The 15,571-nt window shown below is 36.9% G+C and overlaps 1 protein-coding gene across 1 annotated transcript; it reads right to left on the reverse strand.

Annotated features, from left to right (window-relative positions):
- Positions 1–1,019: 1,019 nt before the first annotated feature.
- Positions 1,020–15,227, reverse strand: T48 (FU domain-containing protein T48). The gene is made up of 5 exons (XM_076386301.1): positions 14,923–15,227; positions 2,825–3,149; positions 2,587–2,739; positions 2,369–2,513; positions 1,020–2,132 (listed from the first exon to the last, which is right to left on the reverse strand). Exons 1-5 carry the CDS (start codon positions 15,008–15,010, stop codon positions 1,518–1,520), a joined length of 1,326 nt encoding a protein of 441 aa, XP_076242416.1. The 5' UTR covers positions 15,011–15,227; the 3' UTR covers positions 1,020–1,517.
- Between the last annotated feature and the right edge of the window lie 344 nt (positions 15,228–15,571).

Below are 15,571 nucleotides of genomic sequence, written 5' to 3' on the forward strand. Positions count from 1 at the left end.
ACGGTACGTGTTTACCTTTAAACAATCTTTTTTATGCTTCCCGTAATTAAAGAGTAAAGTGGAAGGAGTAATTATATTTTTTCGATTCATTTTAAAAGCATAGTAAAACTACAATTAATTTTATACTGAAACCTCATTGAAAAGAAATGATTCGGAGTTTATAGTCAAGGAAAGTGTTTAGCCTAAAGGAAAAAAAATGATATGCTAAAAAAATGAAAAAGTATAATAGTTTTTTATATATATATATAGATATATATTATATTTAACATCTTCTTGCATTTACTAACAAAATATTAATATTTACATCAATTTGTACATATTGCTGACCACTTTGGTCTTGTATATAATGTTCTTAAGAAAATGATCAATGAAATTATTTTTAAACTATAATCGCATTAATCATTTTATAGGAACCTTATATAATACATTCATATGTATACCCGCATATACATATTACGCTAAAAATTGTCTTATACTTTGTTTTAATAATGATATGTTTGTGCACCAAGACAGAGTATTCTTAGCAAGTATTTAAAATTAATTTCATGAACTTAGTTTATATGTTGATGGAAACGATATTTTGTAAAGTCTTAGAAAAAACTATTGACTAGTACAGTAAATTATACCATAATAACACGTATAAAGTAGAAATTAAATAAAGAAGATATCATCTACAAAGAATGCTTATAATTATTTGGTATCATAAATTCATTCTATCATAAAATGTACATATATATGAAATATACAAAATGTCCAATAAATATATGGCCAAATTTTTATAGATTAGGTGAAGTCTGGTTTGTTACATTTCGTTTGTTTTATTATTATTGATTTGATTATTTCTTGAACCAGTCGTTTTATATTTTTTATACCTACTCTGTCGAATATATTATGCAATAGTTAGTTTCTGTATGATACAACATAATGAATTTACTACAGCAAAATAGATATGAATTAGTTGATGATGAAAATGACCTTGTAAAAAATTCCAAAATTAGTGCTTACAAAAAAAATTCCCGATTATTATACTTATAAATTTATTATGCAGTTCTAAAAACTGTAATTACTGGAGCCACATGACATGCCAATCATATTCTGCCAGTGAGTTAATTTTTTTTATAGCTGTAGTTTCAAAAATGTTGTATTTTTTAATTATGCCTTAGAAAGAATAACTAATCTTTAAATATAAAAGGGTGTAGGTTTAAGAAAAAACTAATTGTTAGGATATTACACCTGTAAATTAAATATTCTCGTTTTGAATTTTGTAATACTGCTAAAAATAAACACAATGCTTCAAATCTCGATTTGATTTTATAAAAATGATAGAAAATACGATTTCATGAAAATATATTAGACATAAATAAATTACTCTAGTAGTATAAGAGTGCATTGAGTCTCTAGGTGCCGGTTTTAAATATCAAAATAACTGATATATATACTATCCATAAACGGAAAGGTATCTTCATAAACAAATCATATAAAGAAATATACATATTACATATAATGTAATGTATTATTTACAACTCTGTAGTAATTTCATCTTGTGGACGAAAACCAAGAATTGTGAAATCATCAATGAGGTATTCTCGAGTAGGCGACCAATCTGATAGAATGGTATAATTAGCAGCCTCTGTGGTACTTTGAAATTCCCACTGTGGATTTAATTCACGATCAAGTCCACTTGCTTCACACTCGTCTATTGCGCAAGTAGATTCGGTTAATGTCGCACCGGTATTATAACTATGATTAAAAGTTGAAATGGCAAGTTCTTGAAAATGTGTACTCGAAGTTTTCAATCGTTTTTGGTTGTCATATACTAGGGGGGTTGTTTGTCCTATGCTAGATCCATTTGGACTAAGTTTCTCGTTATACGCTCCAGAGCTATTTTGTCCAAGACTAGAGCTTACAGGGCTGTCCTTTACGTATCCAAGACTGGAACTTGCAGGACTGATACTTGATTTATCACTTGCTTGAAATGTTGTAAGTGGTACATTTGCTTGGAATGTAGTTAGATTAGTTGGAGTGGTTCTCATTTCATATGGTTGAGACGACTGTGTGATTGTTACTTGCTGCGGTGTGTTCATTTGCACTGATGCCACCGGTTGTTGTAAAAATGTTACAAGTTGAGCCACCTTAAAATATAGAAGACAACATTCTATTTAATAAAATTCATTTTCATTCATTATTATTTCATTAATACTATTTTAACTGGGTGCATTCTTCTTTCTACACATTTAGGAAAGTAATTACTCTAGTATCACTCACCCAAATGTTTTAGAGACTTGCGTGAAAAAGAAGCACAATTTAAAGTGACAAGCTGTTGACATCTAGTGCATTAAAATAAATGCCAGTAAAATATTTAACTTACTTCAGGAGAACTGTGCCTTTTGTACCGCCTTAAAAGTCTTTCTGCCCATGAGAAAAGTCTCTGCCAATCATCTGGAGGAACTGGGATCTCATCATCCCTTCTATTAATAAGAACTAATATTCTTGCTAAGTCCCGTAGGACTGGTCTATAAAATATAATTACAATATAAAGAGAATTCATAAATTAAAGTATTACATTAGATATATAAATAATTGTACCTATATGCTTGTATACCAACAGCACCGTCTCCATTATTTCCAGAATAATACAATTCCCTAACTTGTCTTCTAGTATCATTGAGCATAGAAAGAAATGTATTACCTTCCTCTCTGAGTGTCGCAAGGTGCTTTAAGAATTCTCTTCTCTCTGCACTAAAATATAAGTGTAAATACATCTTTTTTATTTATAATTAAGATTGATTTTATAAATTACAATAATAGTATATTAAAAATATACCTGTCTTCAAATTGTTGGATAAATTTGGCAGCTTTCTTCTTTCTTCTATGTACAATTATAGCTCCACATAATATAATGAGAATACATATAGTTGCTCCAGACACGACTCCCACTAAAATTGCTACCTGACTACCAGTGAACCCAAACATATACCCAGTCTCTTTGCAAATTCTTCCCATATATTCATCTTTAGTTGACCAATCTGCAACATGACCTGGTGGACAAGTATCAACACAAGTTCCTTGATGTAGAAGAATTGCACATCTGGCACAGATTCCATCTCTACATCTCTTGCATCCTGCTTGTCCTTCAATACAATCTGCAACTGCAAAATATGCATTGTTCAATTTATTTTGCATGCCTTCTTATGTTACATGCATGCAAGGAATTTTGTACTGTCATATTTATTTTAGAGAAATATTCGCTGTGACGTATTTTGGACGGAAGAATAATAAAATAATAGATGAAAAAAAAAACTTCGGAGAATGCAGCAGAATTCCAGTATTTCCAGTTTCTTTCAAAGTAAACATAGGTCTTTAGCGTGCATTCTCGGCTGATGTAGTTCAGCTAATATACCAGATTTTTGCAAATTGTTCTTTACCATATCGAGCCTTGTGAATCTCAATTTCAAAACGATTGATATTAAAGGATAATCTACGAAAGAGAAATCGAGAAGTCTCCTGAACGAAATGAATTAGTTATGCAAGAATTTTCAAGGAGAAAAAATGAAAATGCGTTGCTATCTCCGATTCATTGCCTTTCTAATCGCCCGAGTAGAACACAGTTCGCGATAACGACGGAAATGTTTCCAACGATTTTTAAAAGAATATGGAACAGATATTTGCGAAAATGTCATTTCACAGCGATTCAACTTCTGTTTACGATTACTTTAAAAAATACCGCGATTAAAAAAAGAAGGGTTATCATCTACTCGATTGCAAAGTGCATCGAAGTTTCCAGTTGATGAAGATGATGCAACTTTTTTGTACTTCTTCGATGCAACCGATGCATGCGAAAGAAATATAATTATAAAAGTGGTACAAATCAGTGCCACGCCAGTTTGGTTTCTGCGTGTAATGGCACGAACGAAAGTGACTGTAATAAATTGAAGGGAAACATCTCTGCGCGAAGCCATTAGCGTGTAAAAGAATAGTTGGAAGTTTCCGGGTTATTAAATGAATCTCTTTGGAACTCGTCGGCGGAACTCGTTTAGATTTAAAGCGGTGGACCAATCGCTATATAGCAAGTAGTACAATCCACCTAACTAGCAGGAAGTATCATTACTGGTCAGGTGAAACTTCTCAATGATCCGCGCATTCCCCTTTTGTTGCTATTGTTGCATTCCATCTAACGTGGGGCAGACTTGAACCCTCTTCAATTGAAACAGCAATGATGAATGAGGCCAATAAATAACATTTCAAATGAAAAGAACAAAGTACTATCGAGTTCATAATGAAAAAACTGTCAACCTTTTTAAAATTCGTTCACCGAGCTACTTCGATTAACGTGCATATGAATTGAATTTGCGAATGGTCAGCATTGAAACGTTAATATGCAATAGAAGTAGGGAAATCGCTCGAATCGAGGCAGAGTTATTACTGTGAAAGTAGAAAAGCCGAGAAAAAATAAAAACTATGTTAAAAGTGATTGGCGCGCAAATGCGCTTATTCTTTCACAGCGGTAACTTTTAAGACCGCAAAATTACACAAAAATCCTTAGAAAGCGATAGCCCTCTTATAAAACGCGATACGATTTTTACATTCGACTTCAATTAAGAATCGGTTACCACCGAAGCGAAAGTGCATTATTGCATGCGAGCAAACACGAAAGTAAATTAGGAATGATTATTAGAAAAGAAAGTTCAGTTTTCGAATGAAATATTTGGAAGTAGAAAAAAATAGAAGAAAAGAAAATTTCTCAGTTCCTTCATTCAGAAGAAGTAGCGAAAGATGTAAATTAACCCTTTGAACGCGGAAGTACTTCTTTTAAGTACTTTTTACGCAGTGAGCACGGAAATCCTGCGACTATTAATCGTGCTTGCTGACGCGTTCGCAGAAAATTGTTCTACAATTCTGTGCATTGAATTAGAGGCACCGATTTGACTCGCGCCACCCTCTACAGAAAATGGTAATTAACTTTTAATCTAGGAACGACTATCTAAATTACGCTATACCGTTGAAGATCGCTGTAAGGATGTTAAGAGGTCAATAAACCGCAAAAGTAACTCCGTTACGAAAGCAAAACGCAAGTACACGATGTAATCGATAAGATTGCACTGTTTCATAGTGCCAGATGATACGAAATAAATTTCTGCGCGGTACTAATTATATTAGGCTCTTCGTCTTTCATTCGTTATGCTGGATAAACAGGTCAAGGAGCATCGCAGAGAACAGTTTCACTAGGAAACATTGCGATAGGTCTTGATATTTGTCTGTTCATTCAGGAATCGTGGTGGCATTCAAATGTTAATCCCACAGGGTGCTCAAAAGAAATCTTAACAAATGCACAAAGGTGTCTGATTTAATGATTACAAAAATAGAAACGAATGGAATTTTAACATTTGAATAATTCAGAATCAAGAAATTTGAATATTAAGAAACCGAAATATTTGAAATTTGAATATTTGAATATTAAAAAACTGAAATATTTGAAATTTGAATATTTAAAATTTCAAAATTAGAAATCATTTGTATCCTGTTGTATTTATTTTTGGGGTATTTCAGTCTACACGAAATCCATTAAAGCGGCCAATTAACACGAAGTAACAGAGTGTCGTGAAATTAACGAGCACAAGTGGTAAATAGAGCCGGATGGCGAGCAGATGCTCGTGGTTGGCGCGCGCACAAGTGTAATGTATCCGATATCCGATGTAACGCGTAAAACTAGCGGTTCCACCGCAATACTTTTTTCCAGAAGTGTCGTAAAGCGGACTCTGGTAACCAATAAGATTATCTGTATTGCAAAATCTTGATCAACCGTGCTGGAATGATTTCATAATTACTATAACCGATGTAGTTGGCCAATAGACGCTCTTAACATTTGACCATCTGTGTATTTCTAAACCACCCTGTATGCACGAAACGTCTTCTTCCTTTGTATGCGCTTGACAAAATGCGCCACGTTACTTTTTCACCACCCTGCAAAGATACGAGAAGCTCATTCATGGTACCACTGGTCTCCGTCGCTAAAAGCTTTATGCTTTTAATCAGCATCGTCCAACAATATCTGAAGGTCTGCGTTGAGAAATGCATATCGCTAAATGTCGAGCCACGATTACGTTTCACTGACATCATACGCGTAAGTTCATCACGCTATATCACCGTATAAATGCATTACGTCATTGATGCAAGGCTTTTGTTCAGCCGCCTGTGCTCGTTCAGTGTATGAAAAGGAAGGGAGCCAAGACTCGCGTGTAATCGTGTTGCCGGTAATAAAATTTTCGTTCCTCAATTACCCGCGTCATTAATTACCATTGTATAATATAATTATGCAGGCTTTTGTAGGAAGTAACACTGAAGGAAGAAGAGGCGATTCTTGGGGTATCGTTCGTTGAAGAAAATAGTGAACAGCGAAATATGGAAATATATTCTTGCGGCTAAAATGTGTAGAATTATTTCGAAACTGCAGTTCCATCAATTTTTCTTTAAGAGGATGTCTGTGGAATGTAGCACGATGGTTAGTGTGTTACTGGTTGCATAGTGTCACCGGATACACGACGCGAAATTTGCTTTCCTGTATTCCGTATGGATTCGCGACAGCTACCAGCAAACAGTGGGAGAAAGTCTTGGTCACCTTTTACATTTCAGGCTACGAGTTCATAGAACTACATTTTACGGATTTCTTACTTGCAAAGTGGATCAATATGCTCGCGCCAAAGTGATTATTATTACTACCAAGAAATCGAAATAGTTATGCAATCTGGATGTAAGAGCAGACCTATGTTAGGGACTACAATAAGTGTCTTACAAGTAGCGGACTTTCTACTTGAGAAATCCTATTGATACGGTATTATTGAAATGGTTTTCTTTAATTCCAGGATTTAATATTTCATGAATGAGATCACGTTATCCTCTCACACCTGCCGTGAAGTACGGCTCGAGTCAAATGCCAACGAGCAACCTACTTTTCGTCGTCAAACGCGACACGTTAAGGTCTTTTTGATCAATTGGTGAAAGAGAAATTGTCACTTGAACACGTATGAGAACTTTCCACATACCCACGGTCAATTTAGCTATTTAGAACGACAATCTGCATCGTTGCCAAAGTAGGAACCGAGTTCTCTCCTAAACGTTTCCTTGTTGCGGAATCCGTTCTCATTTCGCAAAGTGGATCCACATCGGTCACCGTGTGACGATAAAAATCTGAAGCAGGAGAAATTTAATAACCTCCCTGTCACGACTTTAAATCGGACGTGCTGACTGCAGTATGCATTTCACGAAACGAGCTAATATCATAATCGTGCAACTGTAACAGAAAATAGTCTGACGCAACAGCGTTCGTCACGTCGTTTCCAGTCTGGCGAGATGCGAGTTGAATTGGTAGCGATAACGGTGAAGTAATCAAAATATACGAATTTAGTTCCATTACGAAATTGCATTTTGAAGTATAAAAAGATTCGCGTTTGGAACCCGTGAAACGTGTTCACTGAAACCTCGAAAACCTTCGCTTCAAATTCATAAGGTAATTATCGTGATTAAATAATTTAACGCGATAATTAATTAAGCGGAGCAAGGCGAATTAATTACAGCCGTGAAAGTAGAAAACATTGCTGGTCAAGATTAGACGTTTATTTCAGCAAGAAAGCTTTCTACTTTTTACTCAATCGCAATTCCGACACGACTCGGTTTTATGTATATTCAACGCACCCGAGATGACATAATTTTAAATAAATCGTGTTAATCTGATATGCAGATGAGTTAAAATAACGCAAAAAAGAATTAAGATTGTAACGAAATTAAAAGCTGAATTTGTGACTGTTCCCACACTCCGATACTTGAATATCTCCCAAACCAGAACTGGGCGTTACTTCGAAAGTTACCATAATACTTCTCCGTTAGTGCAATAACCAGAGTACCATAGAACCAGGAAGCGACCAAATTCTGTCGGAATCCTAATCGCGTCGTGTTAGCGGAGTAGCCTCAATTGAGCGCTGTATGCATGACCAGAATACACATTGTACCATGACGGATGAAAGAGCATTCTAATCCATTTAAACAATTACTATATTTATTCAAAGAACTATTCGAGTATAAAGCTCTCTCTCTTTGTGCTATAATTACACCTAATGAGAGTAAATAATTTTTTGTGCCTCTGAAATATAAAAATACATTTCATATTTTAATAATACAGTCTTGGATTCACCGAAAAATAAATGTATTATAAATAGAAGACATCATAAAAATCGTAATTGTTTTGCATCCACTGTAATATCACAGCTATCACTATAGTTTCCTTGTTACAGTTTCTCACATACCAAACTGATCAATTCTATAGATATAATTACACCTGTAAATTTTTCAGTTTGTTAAAAATCAACTATTTTCCACCTGCTTCGGCGATAAAAAATGAAATCTTCACAGAAAGTCGAGTTGATCAATTCAGAAGACTCATTTCTGAATACAGTGACAGTTTTTGATAAGACCAAAGCGGTTACAACATAATCACGACTTGACCTCAGAAACGGAGCCCTCACTATAAACTCGTGAGTGAGCCGTGAGCCTATAGTGAGGAAACACTGTATTCGACGCGGTGTGTTCCTGTCGACCGGTATCGTCGCTCGAGTTTCTCGTGTTTGTACAAATAAGTAACTGTACTTTGCGATTTACTCGTGATTCCGATGGCGAGCGAGCGGGCGAACGGTCGTCGGGCTCGAGAGGAAACGAGAGAGGTGGCTTGTTCCAAGAGAATTCGTTCCCTGAGAAAACCAGTCATTACGTAACTTTAGTTAATGCTAAGACCTATATCGGGCCCAGGCATATACAGTTATAACTCATGGATACACCGTGAAATCTAAACGAAGTGGACTAAGAATGCGATACGTTCAGTGGCCGCGGAGGGAACGCGACTGTTTGTACTATCGCGCCGTGAGATGCACCGGTGACCTAGCAACGTCGTCCGCATAACAATGAAACCGCGTATCGCCTCGACGTTTCGGGTCCACGTTTTCGAAGTGTTTACCTCGACGCAGGAGAATGCATTCGCGTGACTAAATCAACGGCAGAGACGGGGATAAATATAGTCGTGAAGCATACACGCGAACATGCTCGTTTCGCCTGGACACCTGAAATCAGGGAAGAATTTCTGGCTTCCAAAGGGAAGGGATCGCGAGACGGTTTCGCGAAGATGAGGTTTTTTACGAGAAGAGCTTTTATCGCGTTCTATTCCTTGAATGAGATCGATCAGGACTGATTTCTTGAAGAGCAGAGTCTTGTAAGAGCAAAATTCGCCTCTTAGCTTCATAGGTCTCAGAGTCACGGGAGGAGAAATGGTCCCAAGTACCGTTTTCCTGAGACTCTGGGATAGTTTGTATTATTGATCCGCTGCTGCTGCTGATATGAAAACGAATGTAATCGCTTCCTGCTAGATGACCTTCAAGTGGAACACGTAAACTCTTTCGGTGCTGAGACCACAGATATCGATCGCGTATCGAGCACAGGACACACATGGTTGTAGTACTGTGTACTATACTTAATTAAATGGTAGGTATGCAGGGGTAATAATATCACAGAATCTCCAAAATGATAGCAATTTGCAGTACCTGATAACCCTTTTTTTAGTCTCAAACCATAGTTGCAATAATGTTACAAAAATATTTCAACCTACTCATTTACCATTCTTCACTTTATGAATGAGTAATGTCGAGGACAGTTTGCTGGAACATCGGGATCGAATTCTAATCATAGAATAGTCACAGTGAAATTCGATCGATCAGGAAACGCGAAAGAGGTGAAATTCTTCCTGCAGAAATTCGAGGCCAGCGTTATTCTATTTTATCGCACGAGTATTGTATTTCGAAACTGTTCTCAGCGAATTAAAGTCCTTTATAGCCGGTAACGAGATAGCCGAGGATAAGAGGAACAGAAAGCGACAACGAAGGGGACAGAAGAAGGATGCGTATGTTTCGCTGACGATGAGTTACCAGAGCCAAGGCGGAAGTTGTCAGGCCGGATGCCGATAGCAAGACTGCCTGGTGCTCATAGAGACCTGCATTTCGATGATAAACTTCCAGGTCTCCTCAAAAGGCAGCCGTTTCCTTTGCCATGAACACAGTGCACATACTATGAAGAAGGTACACCTTATCGATTACAAAAACCATTTCCTTCAATTTTCCTTTAAGATAAAATCATCTCTTGACCTGCCACTCAATACCTTTCAAACCAGAATCCTCTTCCTTAGTCTCAACTTCGCCTTCAAACCCAAAACACAATGTACCATAAGTGTCCCATGTCTCCTAAAAAGCATCAGGAGCAATGCTGTCTAGAAAACTTCTCAAGGGACACCAACAATACATTTACATTTCGAGCCCAATAAGCATAGTTCTGCCCTCATAGAAGGGCTACTCAAGGAATCCTATAAACAGCGAAACATGCCTGTTCCCTCGCCCATTGAACTTGGTAGTCACACACAGGCGTAGGTGGTCGGAAAAGGAGGAAAGACGTGTTGGAGTCGCGTGAGAGGGCAGGTCTCGGATACGCGGAAAATACAGGTCTCGTTAGGTGGTCAGGAGCTAGTTCTCTCTGTGCTAGACAGACAGATAGGGCTAGATTCGTGGAAGAAAACGGTACCTCGGAAAATCAAATAGGAGCTCGCCGCGGAGGCTACTGTTCTCACTTCCCTTTCTACCGTCAGCTTTCTATACCGTGCGCGGTATGCCTCGACTCGAAAAGGTCTAGACTCCCGCTTACCTGCGGTGCCTTCGAGAGATCGAGTACGGTTCTAGATAAGAAAGGCCTTCCACCGCTTCAACTTAACGAACCTGCTGGCAACTCCTCTTAGGATTCGCTCGTTTCTGTTTCAAACGTCGCGCACGATTTTTCCCATCATTTTTCTCCGCGACAATTGAAAACTGTACTGTGCCCTCTCCTCTTTACTTGGAATCGGTTGTTGGGGCTGGAGATAGCATTGGATGAAGGACTGATAAATAATGTCTGTGACGTAATGGAACTCCTGATGGGATCGATTCGTTTCTGTTTTTAATATTTCACAGCATTCCTCTTTATTTCTACTGTTTTATAATATAAACTGTTATGGAAAATATTGCTTAAGAGATGCTTTGTAATTTATGAGCTGTTAATGGAAGAGTGAAAAAAATATTGTTTCTTTTATAAGCTGTTAATGGAAATAAATCTTTTAAATATATTGATCCAATCTTGCTGAAATATTTAACTCGCTATGCTCTGTGTTCGAAATGGAAGTAATCGGAGATACTTTGTAAAAATCCCGTTAAGAGGAAACCACATAATGATGCAAAATATGCACATGCTAGCCAAATCCCCTGACTCACCGAGTTATACGTTAAACCACAGAACGCACAGGAAATTGTAGCTATTTTCCACTCTGATTTCTGAATTATTCATCGTATTATTTATTTTTAATTCATATTTCATGAAACACAATGACACAATTTTGCTATCTAGAGCATTCTCTGATCAACAAAGAAATGCAACTAGAGAAACACGTTCGATTTCATTGTTGAAAATCTGGCACGAAATGAAATTTCGTGTTCGATTAAATACGATCGATTTGACTTTTAAATTATACACGAACGCACAGCAGCCCATAACTCTGACCTGGTTGCACGAGGATGTGTAATTTGTACCGCGTAGTACACACGGGTAAATCAGTTAACAGTATTTTAATCGCGCTAATTGGAGTATCCGCGTTGGAGTAAAAAGCTCTATGAGAAAGAATGATCCCGACAGTTAATTTCTGTTTTAGGAGAAGGTGACCAAATAACGAAGTCAGTTTGAAATGGTAACAATCGAAGGTGACGCGAAACGGTATCAAACTTTGCCAATAATAAAAATAATAAAATGCGCAAATAAATTCAGAGAAAAACAATATTTGTACATTTGTATCTTTCAAAAACGTTTTCGCTGCAAATTGCACTCAGCGAATCGTGAAGAGTTTCGAAAAGCGCAAACACGAAAGAGCGAGCATAAGAGAGTGGTCATATGATTCTACTAATTAAAAAAGCCCCGAGCAATCTTTTCATCTAAATGATAGCTACGGTAGTACATCGAGCAAGTCGCTCACAGGATGCTGCCGCTTATCAGACTCTATCTAGTAATATGCTGGTGGCACGTGTGTACGACGTGAAATTATACGTGTGATACAATCGGCTCAAAAATATCCTTTGCTACCACCACAAGTGCATCATCAATGTAACGAATAGGGTTGGTTCAACGAAACCTGCGATTGCTCTTGTATGCTTTCGACTGTGCGTGAGACCAATCAGTTATCGTAACAAAAAGTTCATTGCTTTCCCCTTTCCGTGACTAGACTCTTCAGAAATAACGTTTTTACTCTCGACCAGGAAAATTGGGTCGTGCCCCTCGTCACAATTTGTTCACGAGGTAAAAATATTCAATTGAAAGTTGTTTACCAGGAATATTCGTATGACTTCTGGTCGCCAACCCATCATCTGGCGACCACATTGTGGGCACAGCCTCGAGACCCTATTCATCCCTTGTCCTGACCACAGGCTCTCCGAGGACTAAATAGCATCTGGCTATTTACCTGTACATCGTCCACCACTTGGGTATTTTTCATGACTCTAAGCTCGTCATGCATTCTCCATGCTAAAGTACACAATGATCCGGCTTGTCAATTGATCGACTATTTACGTACTTATTCAGGGGCACAAGTTCTTTGATAAAAACAGAGCTCTTTGCTCGTGACACAGGATTAAATAAACACTCTTAAGGTATTCCTACCCTGCGCTATCTCTCGAACTAAAATTTCGATATATTCCTGCTGTGATTTCTTAAGAAGATTTAATAAAACTTATCGTTTTATGACTCAATTGATAAAAACCATAATTATCCAAGGGAATATATAAAGAGACTTTATTCATTTTCTTTCAGTATTGAAGAAAGAGCTTATCAGTTTCATTTTTTTGAAGTCACTCTGTATATGTATCTCGAAACAATTACGTAGCATAGTCGACAAGCTAATCAACAGCTAATAGCTTGGCAGTAAATTAAAACGTAAAAGGGGATGCAAGTAAATGGACAAGCAATGAGCAACAAGAAATAAACGATAGAAGCGAGCGTCACAACAGGCTGATAACAGATAGCAACTGTATCCACTAATCGAAGCGAGAATTTCAGACTCTTATATGCATTCGTATGACTACTTTTTCCAATAATTAAAGATTATTCATTTATACCTGCACGTCTTCGTTTACTCGACCAATTTATTAGAATATTTTTAAATTGTGGGATCAATAGACGCAACGACTGCATATGCACACTTCAACGAAGGAAATAAAAAGGCAGTTGTAAAGTTTATGAAGAAATCGACTAATTGCATGGACACTTTTTCTTCAATTTGCATGAGGTTAGCAATTTTAGCGGTAATCCTTTCAGGGGGGAAACTTTTGCAGATTCTATGAAGAGTATCATCAAGCAGAAGTAAATGCCGTGATTTGCTTCTAGAAGGTTTTACGGAGGCATTTCCATCGTAGAATATACCTTTCCCTTGCATCTACGGTTCCAGACCAGTGGTGATCCGTCCTGGTCAGGGCCGGTGAATAGTGATGGGATTAAAACGATACAAACTTATGATACTCAAACAAATTGTGTTTATATAGAGTACGATTTCGTTTAGAGCTTCGAGAGCTGAAATTTAATACCTAAGAGAGCATTCTTGCTCCTCTTAGTAGTGATGCATCTAAGAAAATATTTAATCTAAATCTAGCTATGTAATTTAAGAGATAGATTCTCTTTCCTCGAGACAAAAATATCAATTTTTTTTAGGAGAATTGTTTGAAAGTTTGAGGTCAATTTCTGAGTTGAGATTCGATCTTGTTTTGTCGAAGGCAAGAGTGACAGGAAACGAAAAGATAGTTTCAAGAAATGAGGAGAATAGGGACAAGTTTATGCATTCATGAATGGCATCTGTACTTAAAAAGTTTCTACGCGTTCTCATCACTATCAACAAGCGCAGAGCGTTCTCTAGCCTAGAGTAGCTGATATTGAAGCAAAAACTGATTCTTGTCTCCTTTCACTCGCACAAACAAGCCTAAACACCGACATAATCACATCTAATGCGTTCGGTAGCATAATTCCATTTTTGAAAACTTTATGGTTCTGTACCAAACCGAATAAACTCAGAAAAGATAGTTCTCGTTTAAACAATTTTCGAGTACTTCAAATGGCATAAAGATTACGAAGGAGTATAGCTGATATTGAAAGAGGATTTCTGGTATGATGCACTTATAAAGCCGCGAGCATTGTATGCACGACAATTAGTTTCGAGATGAACTAGACATCAGTCACAGTGCTGGGTTTTATACGCAGTGAAGACAGATTCAAGAATGAATGCATGCTCTTTATGACTTGTAATACGACAGGATTTATCACTTAGAACAATGCAAGCTTACTAGAAACGTAAAAAAATTAAGATTCACTTATTAACACTAATTTTAATTTAGTTTTCTCGAAATAATATAAACTTAAAATTTTTAAAACTATTCGACTGATGATACAGGTGCTCTCAACAATTCACATTTCGAATACTTCGTGTAATTTTATTCTTATTTTTCGTACTGTAGTTTACATTAGAAATCCCAACTGAATGCTACTCATTTCAAATTGTTTATTAGATACTAAAAACTGTCACAATTTAGGTTCGATATTCCTGTGATAGTAATTGATAAACATGAATCACCATTAACGTATAGAGGCTGTCAATAAAGCATGCAAAATATTTATGCTCGTAAGAAACAGGCTGTCGCGGAAAGATTTGAACCAGCGCAATGGCGCCAAAAACAGTAAGTGGGAAAAGTTCAGGTAATGAATCGCGTAAATTAGATTAAACCACGTGTGTTTGACACACAGGATACTGTGACACACATACAATTCAATTTTAATTACCTCGTAACTCGTTTTGGGCCCAGGTATAATCCATAAGGTAGGAGAAGAGTAGTACACTAAACTTCACTATAGTCGATAAATTACCCATTTCGAGTCGACATAATTCCCGTGTCACCGTAGAAACCACAAAATTTCATGAGAAAACCATCTCCCAAGCACTCGGTAATTCGTCCATCCTCTACGACAGTCCGTGATCTACTGAAGAAGTAATTCTACTAGAAAGTGGGAAGACTTTCTCATTCCCCCACCAGGGGACACGGAGTTTAAAGCCATCGATGTACCGAGGATAAGACTCACAACATTGCGTACCTTTCTTTCAATTTCAAGATGGCGCATCTGGCGGGACTTATGATTTCATATTTATTCTTTCTTAACATAGAAATAGAATTATGATTTCTTGCCTAATATCTTCTTAACCTTTTTTTAACGATGATGTTTAATTTCTTCACACTTATCATTATGTTTGCGAACTATTCCATCTTTAAGCGAATCCAACGTCCTTAAATTAAGGTAACGAAGAATATCTAGATCTATTCCAGTGATTGGGAATGAAGATATTTCGCGACCATAATGTTAGATGTAAAATAAAGTATTATTATTTTTTGATAAATACAATACCTGTGATCACGTATAGATGCAACAATTAAAA

The sequence above is a fragment of the Calliopsis andreniformis genome, chromosome 10 (assembly GCF_051401765.1).
Source record: "Calliopsis andreniformis isolate RMS-2024a chromosome 10, iyCalAndr_principal, whole genome shotgun sequence".
Taxonomy (NCBI): domain Eukaryota; kingdom Metazoa; phylum Arthropoda; class Insecta; order Hymenoptera; family Andrenidae; genus Calliopsis; species Calliopsis andreniformis.